The 21,084-nt window shown below is 46.1% G+C and overlaps 1 protein-coding gene across 1 annotated transcript in view; it reads left to right on the forward strand.

Annotated features, from left to right (window-relative positions):
* kcnj10a (potassium inwardly rectifying channel subfamily J member 10a) overlaps positions 1-14,661 on the forward strand; it is a 34,859-nt gene extending 20,198 nt beyond the window's left edge. Inside the window, exon 6 of the mRNA XM_065294387.2 lies at positions 10,685-14,661. Coding sequence (XP_065150459.1) covers positions 10,685-11,070 — 386 coding nt within the window. The 3' untranslated portion in view covers positions 11,071-14,661. The remainder of the gene's footprint in view (positions 1-10,684) is intronic.
* The last annotated feature ends 6,423 nt before the right edge of the window (positions 14,662-21,084 follow it).

Consider the following 21,084-nt stretch of genomic DNA (forward strand, 5'->3'; position numbering starts at 1 on the left):
GTTGCTCTGTATTTTGCACCTGGTTACTTTTGGCATATTTCTTGTGTTTATGTTTAAAACATGTTTTTACTTTAAATGCAAAATACACTTAACTATTTGTGTTGATTTGTTATATAAACAAGTGATTTACATAAAGTTTTTCCGGACCTTTGAAAGTGATGAGAATTCAGATTTGGACCTTTGAATGTAAACTTTGAGAACCCCTGCTCTAAACACTAGGCTACGACTGCTCACAAAGGCTGTACTTTATTTTTTGTGCCCTTGTTACAGTGTAATTTGTTTAATCTAATGTAAGTGTTATGTAATTCTACAATATAAATAATGCTTAACATGTCATGATTTCGGTCTTATTGGCCGCTTTGTCTTTGTTTCACCATGTGTTGTGTTGTAGGGGTGTAACGGTTCGTGTATTCGAACCGGACCGTTTCGGTTCAGGGCTTTCGGCACGGTGCGCACGTGCACCGAAAGTATTTTGTGTGCGCCTGTGCGGAACATAATACGTGCGTTTCCGCACGAACATATTAAGTGGCGGAAGTCTCCGCGTTCAGCGCAAGTCTTCTGTCAAACATATAACATAATTCGGCCCGCAGAAAGATTTTTATTTACTTAGTTGTATATCCGTTTGATTATTGATGTAAACGTTTACGTGTCGTATCTAAAAGCGCATGTTAAACGCGTGTCAACGCGCTGCTTTGTTCTTTCAAAAGTGCGTGAGAGGATGCACGTCTTTCGTTGCTACGCATTCATGAGACGCGCTTTCTGTGACAGCAAGAATAAGGAATGCGTGATCAGATTTTTCATCTGCATATCACGTCAATCATATCATTGTCACAATGCGATCAGCTGGTCGGGACAGAGAAGAGCTGTAACCCGGGCTTACTCAGCTGTTACTCAGCTGCGGAGGGGTTCGTAAGTAAAGTCACAGCTTACATTGATGACACAAGCAAAGATTAGGAGAAACGTGCAAAAGATCAAAGATGGCTATGTATGCAGCTCACTAATCTCAAAATGAGTGTATAATAAGTATATCATCATGTTGCTTGCTATGCAGTTACACATAGAGCAGTAATATTATTTTTATACAGAGATGGTACATAGCCAATTCAATTCTGTGAGTTAAACAATCCAAAATAAATCAAAACAGAAAATTTTTAGTGGCAAAAATGTAGGCTAATAGTTCATAAATGTATTCAGGAATTGAATTTGTTAGTTCAAGGTTTTAGTAGAAAAAGTTTAAGAGAAGGTTAAGATAAGAGTTACCTTCTGTTATAAAATGATGTAAAAAATAACTTTGCAGTAGTATTTTATTTATTATTTTTTCATTTTATATATATTTTATACTTTAATAAAGTGTTTAAAAAAGTGTAAACAAATTGTAAAAAAAAGTTTAAAGTAATAAACAACCTGCAGTTTAATGTTTGCATTTCTCCCTTACTGTACCGAAAATGAACCGAACCGTGGCTTCAAAACCGGGGTTCGCACCGAACCGTGATTTTTGCGTACCGTTACACCCCTATTGTGTTGTGTTTATGTTTTGACAGCTCCACACGTGCGCGCCTTCCACCTGGTGATCTCATTATCTCCGACTCTTCTCACCGGCGTCCCACACCTGATCCTTATTATCTGCCCATCCGGTTTGATTTAAATTCCCCTCGTTTCCTCTGTTCCTTGCAAGTTCGTCTTAGTATGTTCCTGCCCGCTAGCTTGTCTAGTTCTAGTCCTGTCGTGTCTTGGTTTCTGTCTCTTGTTCAGATTTTGGATTACTCACCGTGCTCTCTGCTGCCTTTACCCCGTAGACTCCGAGCCCTGCTGTCAGTCTCTCCCGAGTGGTGTGTCACCGTCAAACCTCAGTGTTCTCTCTGTCTGTGGATTCTCCGAGCGCCAGTCTACCTCTTGCGCTGTCCAGCAGCAGTGCGCTTTCGGGCGCGTAATTCTGCGTAAGGGTCGGACTGCCGCTGTGCGCTGTCCAGCACAGACTCTGCTGAAGACTCTGACTGCCTCTCTCTCTCTCTGTGCCCCGCCAGGATTTCTTCTCTGAGGAGTTCGGATGTGCGAGTGGACGTTCTACGGCCGTGCTGTGTTTCCCACTCTGAGCCTTTCCCGAAGGGATTCCGTTGAGCCTGTCTCGCCTGTGTTGTCTCCTCCTCGCATACATCTCCACGAACACAGAGTGTCTTCTCTTATACATATTGACTTTCACTGAGTGTCTCCTGTTACACATATTGACTTTCACATTTGTGTCATCTATTATACATACTGAATAAACACCTCTGCGCTGGGATCCTTGTATTTGTCATTCCTCACAGGACGAACTTGCCAGAATGGATCCCGCGGAGGTTGAGGACTTATCTGCCCGTATGTCGGACCTTTCCTCACGTTTGGACCAGCTCAGTGCCGATGCCACCCAACTCAGCCTGCCATCGCAGACGGAGCCTCATGTTACTGCCCCACCTCCATACGACGGTAATCCTACCTCCTGTCGGGCTTTTCTGACTCAATGCGCTTTGATTTTTGCCCTCCAGCCCCGCCGCTATTTCTTGGAGATCACCCGGGTTGCGTTTGTGATCACCCTTCTGATTGGCAAGGCGCGCGAGTGGGCTACGGCCGTGTGGGACGCCCGCGATCCTTGCTGTCGGTCGTTTCAGGAGTTTCGCGAGGAGATGGAGAGGCTTTTCGACCGTTCAGTGTGCGGGGACGCCGCTGCGGCTCGGTTGGCACATCTGGTTCAGGGAGGACACACAGTCACCGAGTATGCCATCGAGTTTAAGACCCTAGCGGCTGCCTGCCACTGGAATGAAGCGGCTCTCCGAGCGCAGTTTGTCGAGGGGTTGTCTGATGATCTCCAGGACGAGATCGCTGTCCATGATCTTCCTCCCTCATTGGATGCCATCATTGACCTCGCTCTTCGGATTGAAGCCCGGAGATTGCTTCGCGAGCAGCGACGCTCCATTCGCCAGCGAGCGTTTTCGGACAAGACCACCACTTTCCCCTCTTCATCATCTTCACCCTCTGCCGTGTCTGAGCCCATGCAGCTGGGGCGCATGCGCCTGTCACAGAGAGAGAGAGAGAGACGCTTGCAGAAGGCTCTGTGTTTGTATTGCGGGAAATCCGGACATTTTGCTAGGACCTGCCCGTTAAAAGGCCGCTGCCCATCTGTGAATATGGGAGTCCTGGTGGGCGCCACTTCTTCAAAGCTCTCCCCTGCTTCTAGTACCCAGCTTCCCATCATGTTGTCCTTCGCCGGGCGTGACCATCCATCCACTGCCCTTCTCGACTCTGGCGCGGAGGGCAACTTCATTGATGAAGCGCTGGTGCGCGCCTGGGGTGTTCCGGTTGTTCCTCTCCAATCCCCTTTGGATGTCTGGTCCCTCAAGGGGCAGCAGATGGCACGGATTACACATTGCACTTCTCCTGTGAGTCTCTCTGTGTCTGGTAATCATCGTGAGGAGATTGTGTTGCACGTCCTTCATGCGTCTCTATCTCCTATTATTTTAGGGCATGGATGGTTAGCGCAACACAACCCTCACGTTGATTGGCAGCATAGTATTATCTTGTCTTGGTCCCAGTCTTGTCATGTGTCATGTCTTGGTTCTGCTGTTTCTGGTTCTGTTCTTTCTCTTCCTCAGGTTCCGGCGGTCGATTTGACCGGGGTCCCGGCGGAGTATGCGGATATCGCTCAGGTGTTTAGTAAAGCCCGGGCCACCTCCCTGCCTCCTCACCGGCCATATGATTGCGCTATTGATCTCCTCCCCGGCACTTCTCCGCCTAAAGGTAGACATTATTCGTTATCGGGTCCTGAGAGAGAGGCTATGGACCAGTATATTAATGATGCCCTGCGTGCCGGTCTCATCCGTCCCTCCACCTCGCCCGCAGGGGCGGGGTTTTTCTTTGTTGGCAAGAAAGACGGCTCCCTGCGCCCTTGTATTGATTATAGGGGCTTAAATGACATTACTGTTAAGAATAGGTACCCCCTTCCCTTAATGTCTACTGCGTTTGAGCTCCTGCAGGGGGCGCAGTTCTTTACTAAGCTAGATTTACGCAACGCCTATCATCTGGTGCGAATAAGAGAGGGAGATGAATGGAAGACAGCCTTTAACACCCCTACTGGACACTTTGAGTACTGCGTTCTGCCGTTCGGCCTTTGTAACGCCCCCTCTGTCTTCCAAACTCTGGTTAATGATGTGCTGAGAGACATGGTTAACAAGTTTGTCTTTGTGTACATAGATGATATTCTCATCTTTTCTCCCTCTATGCAGGAACACACTCAGCATGTTCGCCGAGTCTTACGCCGGCTGTTAGAAAATAAGCTGTATGTCAAGGCGGAGAAGTGCGAATTCCATCGTAAGTCAGTTTCGTTCCTGGGTTTTGTTGTTGCCCCCGGTGAGATCCGTCCCGACCCTGCCAAGATCAAAGCGGTGGCCGAATGGCCAGTCCCCGACTCCCGTAAGGATTTATTAAGATTTCTGGGTTTCGCCAATTTTTACCGGCGATTTATCAGAAATTATGGTCAGATTGCTCAACCTCTTACTGCTCTCACTTCCACTAAGGAGAGGTTTGTCTGGAATTCCAGTGCTCAGGAGGCCTTTGATATTTTAAAGTCCCGGTTTATCTCTGCTCCTGTTCTCTCTATTCCAGATCCGGCTGCTCAATTTATTGTGGAGGTGGATGCTTCGGATGTCGGGGTAGGCGCCGTTTTGTCTCAGCGGTCTGCTAAGGATGGCAAGGTGCATCCCTGTGCCTTCTTCTCCCATCGGTTAAACCCAGCAGAGCGAAATTATGACATAGGCAATCGGGAGCTGCTGGCGGTCAGACTGGCTTTGGGTGAGTGGCGTCACTGGTTAGAGGGGACCTCGGAGCCCTTCCTAGTCTGGACGGATCATAAGAACCTCGAATACATCCGTTCAGCCAGGAGGTTATCTTCTCGTCAGGCTCGTTGGGCGCTCTTCTTTGACAGATTTAACTTCACCCTCTCGTACCGGCCCGGTTCCAAGAATACTAAGCCCGATGCTCTCTCTCGTTTGTTCGAAAGCCCCGGTTCCGCTGGGGACGAAACCATGCTCCCGGAGGGGCGGGTGGTGGGTGCCCTGCGCTGGGGAATAGAACAACGGGTGAGACGGGCCGGCCGGGAGGGGGAAGTGCCAGAAGGGTGCCCAGCGGGTCGATTGTGGGTTCCGAATGCGCTTCGCTCCGAGGTCATCCGGTGGGGTCACGAGTCCAAGTTTGTTTGCCATCCGGGGGTTCGGAGAACGTTGGCTACCGTACGTCAGCGTTTTTGGTGGCCTTCTATGGGCCCCGATGTCAGACAGTTTGTGTTAGCCTGTCAGGTTTGTGCCCGTAATAAGGCCTCTCATCAAGCCCCTATTGGTCTGCTTAAACCACTACCCATTCCCTCTCGTCCTTGGTCACATATCGCCATCGATTTTGTAACCAATTTGCCTAGTTCTAAGGGAAACACTGTAGTTTTGACCATTGTCGACCGCTTCTCCAAGGCGGCTCACTTTGTCCCTTTGCCCAAGTTGCCCACTGCCAAGGAAACTGCCCAGGTTATGATCGAACACGTCTTTCGCTTACATGGTCTGCCCACAGACGTTGTTTCAGATAGGGGTCCTCAGTTTATTTCTCGTTTCTGGCAGGAATTTTGTAGACAAATAGGCTCCACAGCTAGCTTGTCTTCAGGGTATCCTGATCTGGTCCTGGTCTGAGGGTATCCTCAGACCAACGGGCAATGTGAACGGGCTAACCAAGATTTAGGTAGAGCTCTCCGCTGTCTGACATCACAATATCCGAGCTCCTGGTGCCAACAGTTACCCTGGGTTGAATACGCCCATAATTCTCTCCCTGTTTCTTCCCTTAACATGTCCCCTTTTGAGGCGTCCATGGGGTTTCAGCCCCCTTTATTCCCATCACAGGAACCCGATGCGGTGGTTCCGTCTGCGCTGGCTTTTGTCCGTCGTTGCAAACGCACCTGGAGAAAAGCTAGATTTACATTACGTCAGGTTTCCAGACGAACCAAAGCCGCAGCCGACCGTCACCGTAGAACTGCGCCCCGTTTTATCTGTGGGCAGAAAGTATGGCTTTCGTCCAAGGATTTACCTCTCCGTGAGCCTTCTCGCAAGCTGGCTCCACGATTCCTTGGGCCATACAGCATTGTTAAGGTCATTAATCCCGTGACGGTCAGGCTCAGATTGCCCCCAGCACTCGGTCGGGTTCATCCAGTTTTTCATGTGTCTAAACTGAAGCCTGTGTATTTTTCCCACCTTAACCCTGTTCCCTCTGCCCCCACCCCTCCCACCCCTCAGCTTATAGATGGTGCCCCTGTGTATTCGGTTAAGTCGTTACTGGATATGCGTCGCCGGGGTAGGGGATTTCAATATCTCGTTGACTGGGAAGGATATGGTCCGGAGGAGAGGAGTTGGGTACCGGCCCGGGACATCCTGGACCCTGGGCTGATAGAGGATCTCCGCCGGCGACGGGGTGAGCCCCCTCATGGACCGCCCGGTGGCGGTCGTGGGGGGGGAGTCCTGTCATGATTTCGGTCTTATTGGCCGCTTTGTCTTTGTTTCACCATGTGTTGTGTTGTGTTTATGTTTTGACAGCTCCACACGTGCGCGCCTTCCACCTGGTGATCTCATTATCTCCGACTCTTCTCACCGGCGTCCCACACCTGATCCTTATTATCTGCCCATCCGGTTTGATTTAAATTCCCCTCGTTTCCTCTGTTCCTTGCAAGTTCGTCTTAGTATGTTCCTGCCCGCTAGCTTGTCTAGTTCTAGTCCTGTCGTGTCTTGGTTTCTGTCTCTTGTTCAGATTTTGAATTACTCACCGTGCTCTCTGCTGCCTTTACCCCGTAGACTCCGAGCCCTGCTGTCAGTCTCTCCCGAGTGGTGTGTCACCGTCAAACCTCAGTGTTCTCTCTGTCTGTGGATTCTCCGAGCGCCAGTCTACCTCTTGCGCTGTCCAGCAGCAGTGCGCTTTCGGGCGCGTAATTCTGCGTAAGGCTCGGACTGCCGCTGTGCGCTGTCCAGCACAGACTCTGCTGAAGACTCTGACTGCCTCTCTCTCTCTCTGTGCCCCGCCAGGATTTCTTCTCTGAGGAGTTCGGATGTGCGAGTGGACGTTCTACGGCCGTGCTGTGTTTCCCACTCTGAGCCTTTCCCGAAGGGATTCCGTTGAGCCTGTCTCGCCTGTGTTGTCTCCTCCTCGCATACATCTCCACGAACACAGAGTGTCTTCTCTTATACATATTGACTTTCACTGAGTGTCTCCTGTTACACATATTGACTTTCACATTTGTGTCATCTATTATACATACTGAATAAACACCTCTGCGCTGGGATCCTTGTATTTGTCATTCCTCACATAACAGCTTATACAAGTTTCGGTTTAGGGTTAGTGAAATTGAATAAAATCATATACTATTTACTATTATTATAGTATATATATATAAATAGAAGAGGTTTTTTAAAAATAACTAAGCTGCAATTGACCTGCATAGCTCTTAAATACTTTTTGTGCATAATAACATCTTTATTATATTCCTTAAAAAAATCCAGTCTGTAAAATTTGCTTCTCTACATAATATTGCATGTTACCTTTTGTACTTATATTTATGTATGTTAAACAACCGACTTTTCCCATACAATCACACCCGGCAGCTCAAAATATAAATCATTATTATGAGGTTAACGTTGTCTGATTTTAACACTACTTATGTATTTACTCAAAAACTGATTTTTGTTTATATTAAAGCAACACTATGTAGTTTCCATGTAAAAATGACTTACAGCTCCCCCATGTGGTTGAAAAGCGCAACAGTGCCTGGTATCAGACACTCTTCTGCAGGCAGGGGGAGGGGCGGGGCTGTGTTTCCTACCCTCCACCGCCACTTTCAGAGTGTGCTTGAAGCAGCTAGGAGGCTGCTCAGGTTGCAGCAACAGTACAATTTGTCCAGTTAAAAGTTGTTCTATCACTGAAATAATTTTAGAGACATTATTTAAAGGTAAAAAAACTACATAGTGTTGCTTTAAAGAGCACGTTGTTAAAAAAACGTTATTTTGTGTATTTTATGGTTTCGCATAATTTATGCTTAAAAGAAACACTTTTTTCCACATACCATACATTATGTTGCCCCTCTATGCCCTGCCTCCCTGAAATGCATTGATTTTTTTTACAAAGCTCATCGTTCTGAAAATATCATCTTTACTACCTTATCAGTACATTCCCGAATCTGATCCAGAAAATGCAGATGACTCGCGTCATCGTTTACTTTGGGATTTGTACCTTTTGTATAACATTAACATGTACTAATACACAACTAGGGCTGAAACTGTTCAAATTACTCACGGTTCGGTGCGAATCACGGTTTTAGGGCCACGGTTTCGGTACGTTTCGGTGTGTGTATGTTTATGGGGACAAAAAGGCTATTTATTGAGTTATGAACACATAACACTTTGGTCACAACAGGCTTCTTAACAAAAATAAAAATCAAAGCCGTTTTTAAACTAAAATCAAAATTGCCTTAAGCATACGGCACCTGCAATTTTACAATTTTATGCGTTGTTTTTTCACCAAACTATATTAGAAATGAGTGTTCGAAATCAAACACGGTGCACATGCGTGCCAAACCGTGGGAGGATAATGGGACGATTCGATTCTTTGCAGAGAACCGTTACACCCCTAATATCCTCACACCAAAAGAAATTTAAAATCTTGAATTGGATAATTGGTGTTCTTTAAACAAAAAAAGACAATCTGCTGCTTTACCTTATTGTTACGAAAGCCCTGGATATTATCTGTTAGAATATAACTACATATATATATGAAGAACAGACATATTGAGAGGTTTTGGAATTTCAAGGTTAAGGCCAATCTGCAATCAACAGGCCTGCTTGTAAACACTGAAATCCACAGAGGGTCTTTTCTCTGTATTTTTTTTTATGTTTTTTGATCAGCATATCGGAGAAATCTAAGCTGGAGTGAGCAATCTGTAAACCATAAGAATAAATGTGAATCCATTAACACGACAAATGTAACATTATAATGTGACTGCATGAGAATGTGACTTTGGTTCTAAAAGTATTTGGATGCTTGAACCACAGTTAAAAATACTTATGTATCATTGCATTTGATCAGTGGTTCTCAAACTGAAGTCCACGAGATGGTTATGTTATGTTTAAGTACAATTTTATGTAAAAAAAAAAATTTAGAGGGCCACGAAGGGATGCACTGTACTGTACACGGGTGGGGGGATTGGGGGTACACCGTTAAAGTTTGAGAACCATTGCATTGGATAACAAAACCAAGTATTACCTATGCACAAATGCTACAGAACCTGTTTCTTCTTGAATAGTTTATGCTCAAATAGCCAATACACAAGGATACATGGGTAGAGAAAAGTATTTGGAAAAACATGTACAGTATTATGTATGAATGTCATTTAAGAAGAAGAAATTCTTCTTAAATGACATTCATACATAATACTGTACATGTTTTTCCAAATACTTTTCTCTACCCATGTATCCTTGTGTATTGGCTATTTGAGCATAAACTATTCCGAACATTAAGTGGTAAATGTGTGTGTGTTTGTGAGTTATGGAACCCCAGGTTTTAAACTCCCAGAATGCACAACTGGGTCTGGATTGGAGGAAGGCTGTTTTCACAGATGATGGTCTCTCGCTCTGAATGTGGAATGTTGATGCAGGTGTGTGTGCGAGTGTGTGTGTCAGTGGGTCAATGGCATGTTTACAAGTAATGTTATTGATTTTTCTGTGCATTTGTGGTTTTCGGCTGGTATTATCTGCTTGATGGAAATTATGCATGCGGCATATTAATACGTTTATTTAAGATGACTTTGTGCTCTTCTTTTATTTTGCATATTTTGTGTGTATTGCTTCTAAACGTATAATGAGTTACTACTACATTTTTGTTATGATTTGCCAAGTCATATTTTAAACTGTGAATAGTTATTAGTTGGATGCGCATACATTATCAGCACTTTTAAATTATGGTTTGTTGAAATCCTCCAACTGACAACCGTGCCACCTCCTGTCCAAAAAAGGTACTATTTAACAGATAAAAAGGGTTAAGGCTTCCCCTATAACAGCACTGGTCAACAGCAAAGTTCAGTGCTATGAAAATATATGTATATAAAACAAACAAGTTCTTTTTGTATATCTGCCATTAGAGTCTACATTTTAAAGGAATAGTTTATGCGAAAATGAAAAATAGTCCATATTTTACTCACTCTTTCGCCATCCTAGGTGTATATAACTTTTTTATTTCATCCAAACACAACTGGAATTATATAAATCATATCCTGGTTCTTTTTTTAGCTTTATAATGGCTTTGGATAGTGCCCCATTTTTAAAGGTCCAAAAAGCATACTGATCCATTGAAAACTAATTCAAACAGTTATTAACTGTCTTCCAAAGTGAAGCAATGGGTTTTTCTAAATATTTATATAATAATACCTTATATTATAAACTTATGCACTTGCTTCCAGCAACAGCTGTACACAAGTTCACGAGAGAGTCAAGTTCGGGCAGAAGTCATATTATACACCTTGCATGGCTTAGGAATTAATGCAATTTGGGCTAATTTTCATTTTGGGGTGAACTTAAGTCAGTTACTAATGCACTCTCTCTTTATCTCAAACTCAGATTTTCTCTGTATCTTTCGTTCTTAGGTGGTGGGTGGACGGACCCAGAGCTGGCAGACTTTGAGCTGCTTGTAATTATGAGTGCTACAGTGGAGCCCACCTCGGCCACCTGCCAGGTTCGTACCTCCTACCTGCCGGACGAGATTCTGTGGGGCTATGAATTTCCACCTGTTGTCTCCCTCTCCCCCTCTGGGAAGTATGTCGCTGATTTTGCATTCTTTGACAAGGTTGCCAAGACCAAGACGCCGCCCATTTTCAAACAAGCCCCACCTCATAATACTCAAGCTTCCTATCAAAAGAGTAAAGGAGGAGACCAAGGGGCAGATACAGAAAAAATGAGATTGGAGGAGATTTACCGGGAGGAAAGGGGGCGTGTGCGAGACCAACTTAGTGTCCGCATAAGTAATGTATAGATAAGAAAAAGCACAAAGATGGAGGGGGTGAAAACGTAGTCTGATATAGATAAACTGCCCGAGTGCTTGTACGAGTAAGCGTTAGCCAACTTCTTTTTAATGCCACTGAGTCTACCTGTTTTGCCAGGCAGCGTGCCAGCAGAGTTGGCTACTGCTGAAATACACTGACATGCAAGAATGAAAATAACATGGGCACAAGAAAAGGGGCTATGTTCGAAATAGTATACTACTCAGTATGTATCTCACAAATCAAATTACACTCTTGTCCAATGTGACAAAAAACTCTTTAGTTAATGAAATTAAAAATGGAACAAGCTTCAACAACATAAAAAATACACCAGGTGACAAATGCAACCAATACAATTATGCAAAACAATGTGTAATATGTAGAGAAACCCAACAATCTGTTTAATTTTTATTTGATGTCGTAAAGTCGGGTTTGAGCTATCAGAGCTTTTAAAAAAGTTTCCCACTTGTAATAACTAATTCAACAAAGATATTAATGAGATGATGGTATTGACAACAATGTAGTACACTACTGCGTTAAACATTTATTGTTGTTGATAATACTTTAACATACTATATTTAAAAAGTAGTATCCGCTTGTTAAGGCTGACATCATGCACCACTTCCGGGTCCAATCAATCTCTAATTCCATAGGGAGATGACCAGACATGGATTTTTTATGAATGATTAATATTTACATTTACATTACATTCGTCCAAAGTGACTGACAAATGAGGTAAACAATAAAAGCAATACAAAAATGCACTAGAAGTAGTATCATTAAAGGCGGAGTCCACGATGTTTGAAAGCCAATGTTGATATTTAAAATCACCTAAACAAACACGCCTCTACCCCAATAGAATCTGGACCTTCTATTAAAAGACCCACCTCACACATACGCAACCCGGCAAGGATGTCGGTTAGTAGACACGCTCCTTACTGCTGATTGGCTATAAGTGTGTTTTGGTAGTCGGCCCGTCTCCTTTTCCAAAGCGTTTTTCAAACATCGTGGACTCCGCCTTTAAGGCCTAAAACATTATACATAGAAAAAGGTTAGTTAGTAACAGTACATTCTCAAGGGGCGAAAGTGTTAATGCTTGACGGAAGGCTTGTCTGAAGCATGGCCAACCGCCAATCACAATGGACGCAACCTATGCTCTGGTCTTCCATAAACGTAATTGACTGGCTCTGCCTAGGTTATTTGCATAAGGCGATCTGATTGGCTGACGCATGCGTTGCCGCTTGAAAAGTTGAGATATGTTCAACTTCTGCCGAAAGCAGAAAAACATGAAAGTGTTTGGTAGCTTCTAAATTCACCTCTGTTTGGATCCTAACTGTACATTCATACCGCCCCCGACTTGAGCTTCCAAAGTTGCCAGAAGTCATTCATTTACTATAGAAGCTGGCTTTTCTCAGCTGCAAGGAGCATCAAATCCATCGGCGTCACATTTTGAGCAACCAGAGCGTCAATCAGAAAGTTGAAAGAAGCTCAACTTTATGGTAATGAGCTATGACACGGTTTACAACAAGCAGTGGCAAAACGCCAGCAACCAATCGAATATAGCCTAGACGTTCTTCGGTGGCTGATTCTGGAGAAACATATTAGGTGAACTTTCATTCCTATCAAAACATTAGTTCTTCAGAGACTTCAGAGCGGCCAAAGCGTCAACAAGCTTCCCCATACATTTTGACAAGCGTCCATGACCGGGCAAGCCTGAGCTTCTTTGAAAGCTCAAGTCGGCGGCGGTGAGAACGCTCAGTAAGGAAAACTGGGCTAAATGGTAACACATTCACAATGCGCTGTACAAAGATTAACTGCACGCATTGAAAAAAGGTATGTATTCATTTGTCTAAGTTGAGGTAAGAACATACCGGTAGTAAAATATTGAAAATCGGTGGTGTTCTCCTTTAAACTCTGTATTAGTAAGTGAGGTGTTGGCAGAAGAGATGGGTTTTTACCTAAATACTGCTACAGAGTCAGCTGATCGTGTCGTGACCGGCAGATCATTCTATAGATGTGGAACAGATCCAGAGAAGGTACACGATAGTGATTTGTTTCCTCTTTTTGAGATGGCACCACAAGCCTTTGCTCGGTGACAGAGCACAGAGATCGAGAAGGTACGTAGGTCTGTATAAGCGAATTAAAGTAAGGGGGTGCTGACCCGGTGGTACTTTTAAAGGCCAGGAGCAGAGCTTTGAATTTGATGTGAGCTGATATAGGAAGCCAGTAATTGCTGTCTGTGATTCCAAGAGTTTGGAAACTGCAGTGTACACTGAGTTTATACATTTTCCCGTAAATGACTAACATGAATAAATAGTGCTCATAAACTGCTGTTTAAATTGTTTCCTCTATTGAAATTTGTGGAGGCTTAGACCCGGAAACAGTATTCCTTACATCATATCTTAACAAGTGGATATTAAAAATATACTGCACATAGTATGAGTCAACGGCTAGTATTCTATTTCGAACATAGCCAGAGAAAGTGATTACTGAAAACTACTAAGCTAATAGATCTTCTGGAATTCAATGTGGGTGGACTCATTATAGATTTGCTGCTTCACACACTACAATACTGATTTTACACACACAAAACACAAACAAACGCTCATAAGATGGACTGGTCAACTGTAAAGGATTGTCTCCACCTTGTGGCCAAGAAAAGCAGTGCCACTGATTTGGGACACCTGAGAACTTACTGTATATAACATTCTGATGGAAAACAGCTGACTTGAACACATGGATAATAAAATACTTTTCTTGAAGGATTCTGGATTGTAGAGGGGTCATGTAAAAGACTGAAAAAAATCATAATGTTTAAACCACTGTACTGTAGGTAATGATAGGTCAAAAAGTACAAGCGTTGGAGTAAATAACTTGTTTTCGTCTTATCGAGGGACTGCATTGTCTATATATTGTCTATATTTGTGTCTAACAGTGCCAGTATAGAACTTTTTTGGGTAAAGGTCTAGATTTTCCCATAGTTTATCTTTTGTCACTGGAATGAACATATTGATGTTTGTTAACAATACTAAAAGCACTTTAACCGAGGCATGTTTATTTTTTTATTTTGTTTGGGTCCAGATTAATTGTACATGTGCTGTTTTTATAAAGACATTTCAAATGAAGTGTGAAAGAATGTATTTTCAATTATTATAATGGATTTATTCAATGTGCCTGCAATGTATATAATAATAATAGTAATAATAATAATAATTTTACAATTTCGTTTAATATTTTAAAAAGTCCTGGGGCATGGCTATTTTGACTTAAGCATGAAAACACCATGAATAAACTCATATCAAATCATATCAGCCAGAACACACAAAACCCATTTAATAAACACCTTAGCAATAACATAGTATTTCCATTCCTACTACCCAAAACACACAAGCATCCTAACATTTTATTATTATTAATATTACTATTATTATTGTTGTAGATTGCATTTATCTGTTGTAAGAAGAATGATTGTCTCATTTTCTTTGTCTACAACTGTGGCTGAAAAGAAACATGTGTTTAGTCAGGGTTCACTTTCAAAAACTGGACTTTCCTTGTTTTAACTGCTAATAAAAGTTGTGAAGTTACATGGTGACTATCAGCGTGTTTAATAATCGATGCAACAGTGAAACATCTTGTGTAATTATGAGTACTAAAAACGCGTTATTACTTTTGTAAAATTCTGCAATCTTTTGTACCATCATGAAAGTAAAAGATATGTCAAGATTAAGACAGAGATTCAAAAGCAGTCATGCAATAGATTTTATTACAGTTTTTGCCAATTGCTTACACACGTTTTCAAAACTAAGTCTCCTTTTTTCAAAACTCTACACACAATTCTCAAAACTGCACACACAAAATGCAAAATAGCACATATCTCCTTCAAAATGCAACACTGCATTCAAAATGCCACAAACACATGTCAGAATGAAACATTTGCATCAAATGGAAAACACTTCTTTCATAATAATGCATTTTTGGATATACCATGTAAACACTGCTGTTCAAAATCTAAAGCTCTTTGGTCTTTCATGGGCTTATATCTACATTTCAATACAATGTTCTACAGTGAAAGTAATCTGATGAGAGTAACAAGTACACCGGAAACACCAATGCAATGTAGAAACAGAAAATATTTATAAGGCCAAATATTACTGTTGTATACATTAGCATACAACAAAACTATAAACATGTAAACCAAAATGATGTTTTATATAAACAAGGTTTGGGAGGAGCTGATCAGTCAATGAACACGGCTGGCTCTCGATCATTAATCAATGAACACGGCTGGCTCTCAATCACTAATCAATGAACACGGCTGGCTCTCGATCATTAAGCAATGAACACAGCTGTTTATCAATCACTAACTTAGTAGCAGCTCTATAAATAATCAAGACTCCTTACCCTCATTCTCCGGAATTATCGCAAACCCACCTCCACCCCTTCGCCTCACTACGTACATTTAGCTCAGCACCGGGGATAACCCGGGTCAGGGCACGCCCCAGGCCCGGGGCTCCTTTCCCGGTCAAGGGACGAACGTTCCGAACTCGGGGGGTATTTCCCGAGCTCGGAACATTCGCCCCGGGACAGCACGCCACTCACGCATATTAGCAGTCCCACTTTATTGTCAGTGAGGCGAACTCGTAAAAGTATATTCTTTACAGTAGAATACAGTAAATTGTGTGTGGGGTACTGTTCCAGGAATTGGCAGGGGGGGTGCAGATTGACAAAACAGTGACCTTTGACCTATTTATAGGCATATCTATACTACTGTAAAGTAAAGCAGTGATTGGTTAGTGATCAGTAAAGCATTTAGTGTTTGCACATGTGAGGAGTGTGTCTGTGTGACCTGGTGAATGAGTGTAGCATTTTGATTGGTTGTGTTTGGAAAAGGAAAGCAAGTGACTTCCTCATAGATCTTTGTGTTTTAGGTAGAGAATTGTGTGTAGTGTTTTGAAAAAAGTGTTCCCTGTCGAGAACGTTCTCTCGACATTGCGTCAGTTAGCTGACGCAATGGGATTGATCCTTCAATCACGATAACCCTGAAGCCTTATTGCACAACGCCAGTGCAGTTGAAACTCGCGCTGGCCAATGACGCTCAAGACGGCAAAAGAGGGCGTGGCCTTCTCACTATAATAGCAGCCGTCCTGAGTGAATATCTTCAGTATTTTCTCCTTCACAAGCAAGTTTTACCCTGCAACGAAGACATCTGTTGAGTACGCGGATAAGACGGACGTCCCTCTTAGCGATCCGGATGTCGCGAATGTGCTCACGGTGCGGAGGTCCTATCGACCCGCCCGATTCGCACAAACTGTGTATAGTATGTCTGGGGCTTCTCCACGCAGAGACGGCGTTGGTTGGGTCCGAGTGCCCTCATTGTGATGAGCTCACAATGAGGGTGCTCAGGACTCGGCTCAACATCGCTCTCGAAAGCTCCTCGCTGCAGCCTCCCACTTCCGCCAAGGTGCCGCTGGTGGGGGCTCAGCCACCGACGGAGACCGAGCGCGTGCCGGAACGCCGCGCTTCCCCTCCCCGTCGCTCTCCGGTTCAGTTCGTCGCCGAGAGCCTGCGTCCTGAACCGGGAGCTGCCGAGTCTGTCTCCTTTGGGGTCCCCGCAGAGGAGGATGAGATGTCACTGACGGCGTCTGACGGAGATTGGGACCAGTCTCCGCCTGCCGCGTCGGAGGCTGACGCCCACCCCCCCCTCCTTTCACGAAGAGCTGGTGCGCATTCTCTCTAAGGCCGTGCAGGATTTAGAGATCGAGTGGAGTTCCCCGCAAGAACCCCAAAGGAGCAAACTCGATTCTTGGTACTTTGACTCGGGCCGCCGCGCCGCCGCTCCGAGGAAAAGTGCCCCTTTCCTCCCAGACCTGCACGATGAGGTCACCAAAGCGTGGGCGACCCCCCAGGGCGTCCGCGCTCGCGCCGGCAGGTCTGAGCTGTTTTCTAAAGTGGACGGGGCGGAGGCTCGTGGATACCTGCATATCCCCCCCGTCGAGGAAGCCGTGGCGGCCCATCTCTGCCCGTCGTCCTCCTCCTTGGGTGGTGAGGCTTCACTACCCTCTAAGGCGTGCCGCATGACGGCGCACCTGGCTAATAAAGCCTACGCCGCGTCAGAGGAGGCTCTGTCTTCGCTGCACACCATGGCGGTCCTCCAGATTTTCCAGGCGCGGGCTCTAAAGGCGCTGGACGAGGGCAGCACGGACCTGAATACCTTCAGGGATCTGAGGGCGGCAACGGATTTCGCACTGAAAGCCACCAAAAAGTCGGCGCAGGCTATCGGACGCAGCATGGGCTTCATGGTGGTGATGCAGCACCAGCTGTGGTTAAATCTCACAGATCTCAAGGAGGCCGACAGGAAGACGCTGCTTAATGCTCCCGTTTCCCCATCTGGCTTATTCGGTGACGCCGTGGGTACCATCACGGAGCGATTCTCGGAGGCGGTGAAGAGTTCTAAAGCCATGAGTCACTTTCTTCCTCGCCGCCCTATGTCTCATGCGCCGAGACACCGCTCCGAGTCTGTGCCACGCCGGCTGGCAGCGCAACCCCCCGCGGCGACGCCCCCGACAGTGAGACCTGAACCGGTGGTGCGTCACAAGAGCCCCTGGCACGAATCCACCAGGAAGCATCGCAAGAAACCGGGTCCAGGGGGACCGCAGTCCGGAGCAAAGCCGCGTTCCTGACGTGAGTGGTGTGAGAGAGAGAACGCTGCACAGAGCGAAGAGGTCTTCATTAGTCCCGCTGGGTCACTCGCCCCCGAGCAGCGATCCGATGAGCAATGCGCAGCCCCCCAGAACCGAGCTACCCGTCACGCACGAGACGCTCGGCGGCAACGAGCGGTCAGGTCATCCTGTCATTCAACCGCTATCACTGCGCTTAGATGCATGGCGTGCCATTCCCAACATATCGGAATGGATGCTGAACATTATTCAGAAAGGATACTCTCTACAGTTTCGACGCAGACCTCCCCATTTCAACGGCGTGATAGCGTCAACGGTCCGGGCTCAGGACGAGTCGATTTTGTATCAGGAAATCTGCAATCTCCTCGCCAAACAAGCGATAGAGTCAGTTCCGATGCAAGAGAGAGAGAGAGCGGTTTTTACAGCCGGTACTTTGTCGTCCCGAAAAAAGACAGCGGTCTCAGACCGATCTTGGATTTGAGACAAATCAACAAAGCATTACACAAACGTGCTTTCAAAATGACTACACTGAAACAGATCCTCGCCCACACTCGGCCCGGGGACTGGTTTATTTCAGTGGACCTAAAGGATGCTTATTTTCACATTCAGATCGCCCCGCACCACAGGCGCTTTCTGAGATTTGCATTCAAGGATGCTGCATACCAGTTCACGGTCCTCCCGTTCGGTCTGGCGCTCGCCCCGCGCACATTCACGAAATGTATAGACGCGGCGCTGTCCCCGCTGAGAGCGAGCGGCATTCGCATCCTGAATGTTTTTGACGATTGGCTGATTTTAGCACAATCCAGAGAGGTGCTCATCAGCCACAGGGACGCAGTACTTTCGCATTTAGACAGCCTCGGTCTACGTGTGAATTTGCAGAAGAGCGCTCTATCTCCAACGCAGGAGATCGCGTTTCTAGGCGTGCGTCTCGACTCAGTCTCAATGAAGGCTTTCTTATCAGAGGAGCGCAAACGGGATCTGACGTCTGCTCTGAATGTATTCAGCCACGGAGGCACTGTGCCACTGAAACGGTTTCAGAGACTTTTAGGCTTGATGGCGGCAGCCTCACCGGTTTGCCCAATCAGTCTGCTGTATATGCGCCCGTTGCAGCTATGGTTACGATCCAGAGTGCCCAACAGGGCGTGGATATCGGGACGAGCGCGCATTACAGTTACGAACGGATGTATGCGAGCGCTGAGACCCTGGTTCGATCCCAACCTGTTCAGCGGGGGTGCCCCACTCGGGCTGGTTACGAGACGGAAAGTAGTCACGACGGACGCGTCGTTAACAGGCTGGGGAGCCCTGTGCGATGGCGTCCCGGCTTCGGGCTCCTGGCTGGAGTCGGAGCGGTTATGGCATATAAACCGTCTAGAGCTCAAAGCTGTCTTTTTAGCACTGCAGAGCTTTGCGACGCTGATCGGGGGCCATCATGTTCTTGTCCGGACGGACAACACTACGGTGGTTTCATACATAAATCGCCAGGGAGAAGTGCGCTCCAGGCCGCTGTTCAGACAGGCAGAAGCGATACTGTTGTGGGCGGATCGTCATCTCCTTTCAATAAAAGCGGCGCATGTACCGGGCAGCATGAACTGCGGAGCGGATATGCTGTCGAGGAACGGCATTCCCCAAGGGGAATGGAGATTGAACCCCCTATCTATCGAGCTGATCTGGAGTCAGTTCGGGAAAGCAGAAGTGGATCTGTTTGCGTCCGAGGAAAACACACACCGCCCCCTGTTCTACTCGTTGACGAGCTCTCCTCTGGGCGGAGAAGCGCTGTCGTTGCCGTGGCCGAGAGCCAGCAAATATGCGTTTCCCCCCATAAAACTGCTGCCGTCAGTTTTACACAAGATCAGAGAGGAAAAAGCAACAGTGACACTAATCGCCCCGTACTGGCCGAACCAGCCGTGGTTTCCCGAGCTGTTGGAACTGTCAACGGCTCCCCCGTGGCCGATCCCGTTGAGATGAGACCTGCTCTCTCAGGCGAACGGATCAATCTGGCACCCCAGCCCCGAGAAGTGGAAACTTCACGAGTGGAAGGTGTGTGGGAACCGCTGACAGACGCGGCGCTGCCGCAGAGTGTGCTCGATACGCTGATGCAGTCGCGTGCCCCCGCTACAAGACGGTTATATGCCCTTAAGTGGTCGGTATTCGCTGCGTGGTGCAAAGAAAAAGAGTTTGACCCGGTGAACTGCTCCGTGTCAGCTATTCTATCCTTTCTACAGCACAGAATGGATACGGGAAGCATGCCCTCCACCTTTAAAGTGTATGTTGCTGCCATCGCAGCTTTTCAAGCTAAGATTGGGGGGCGCTCGGTGGGCAAACACGAGCTCATAACGAAGTTTTTACGGGGTGCACGGCGCCTCAGACCTTCTCGCCCACCCACCCTACCGTCTTGGGACCTGGCCTTGGTCCTGAAAGCACTAACTCTTCCTCCGTTTGAGCCTATTCTAACGGTAGGTTTGAAGGAGCTTTCTCTAAAAACTGTGCTTCTGCTGGCTTTGGCTTCAGCTAAGCGCATAGGAGATCTGCATGCTCTCTCTGTGAACGCTGAATGCTTACAATTTGGACCAGGAGACTGTAATGTCACGTTGAAACCCAAAGCGGGTTATGTGCCTAAATCGCTATCCACGCCATTTAGAGCGCAGGTTATTTCTATCCCCGCCTTCTCCTCGGATGACGCGGCGACTACTAACGCGATCGTCCAGAGGGAGCTTTGCCCGGTAAGAGCGCTAAAAGCTTATATTGATCGCTCGGCACCGTTCCGGACAGCGGAACAGCTGTTTGTTTGTTTTGGAGGCAGCACCAAAGGACGCCCAGTTTCCAAGCAAAGACTTTCGCACTGGGTGGTTGATGCTATTTCACTGGCATACTCTAGCCAAGGAGTGCGATGCCCTTTGGATATTAGAGCCCATTCTACGAGAGCTATTGCATCGTCATGGGCTTGGTATAAAGGCGCATCTATTCAGGATTTATGCTTGGCTGCTGGCTGGTCATCTCAGAACACCTTTGCTAGGTTTTATAATCTGGATGTCTCCTCATTGGCCTCCCGAGTGCTTTCGGTAAACACGCCCTCCACCTCCAGTGCCTAACATACCTGATGGTTTCTATCAGGTCGTGTGTAAGGGGCGGCGCTACCACGACACCAACTTGAGAATACCTTAGCGCCGGACGCTGCTTGCTCGCTGAGTATTCGGTTTATTCACTACGAGAATACCACCATGTATTGGTTTTTGCGGATTATCACTTGCATTCCTGACGCCGGAAATCACCCGCTCGCTGGATGCTGAGTCATATGAATGTTGCATGTGGATTATTTTCTACAAACTTCAA

This window comes from Paramisgurnus dabryanus, chromosome 2 (genome assembly GCF_030506205.2).
Source record: "Paramisgurnus dabryanus chromosome 2, PD_genome_1.1, whole genome shotgun sequence".
Classification (NCBI taxonomy): Eukaryota; Metazoa; Chordata; class Actinopteri; order Cypriniformes; family Cobitidae; genus Paramisgurnus; species Paramisgurnus dabryanus.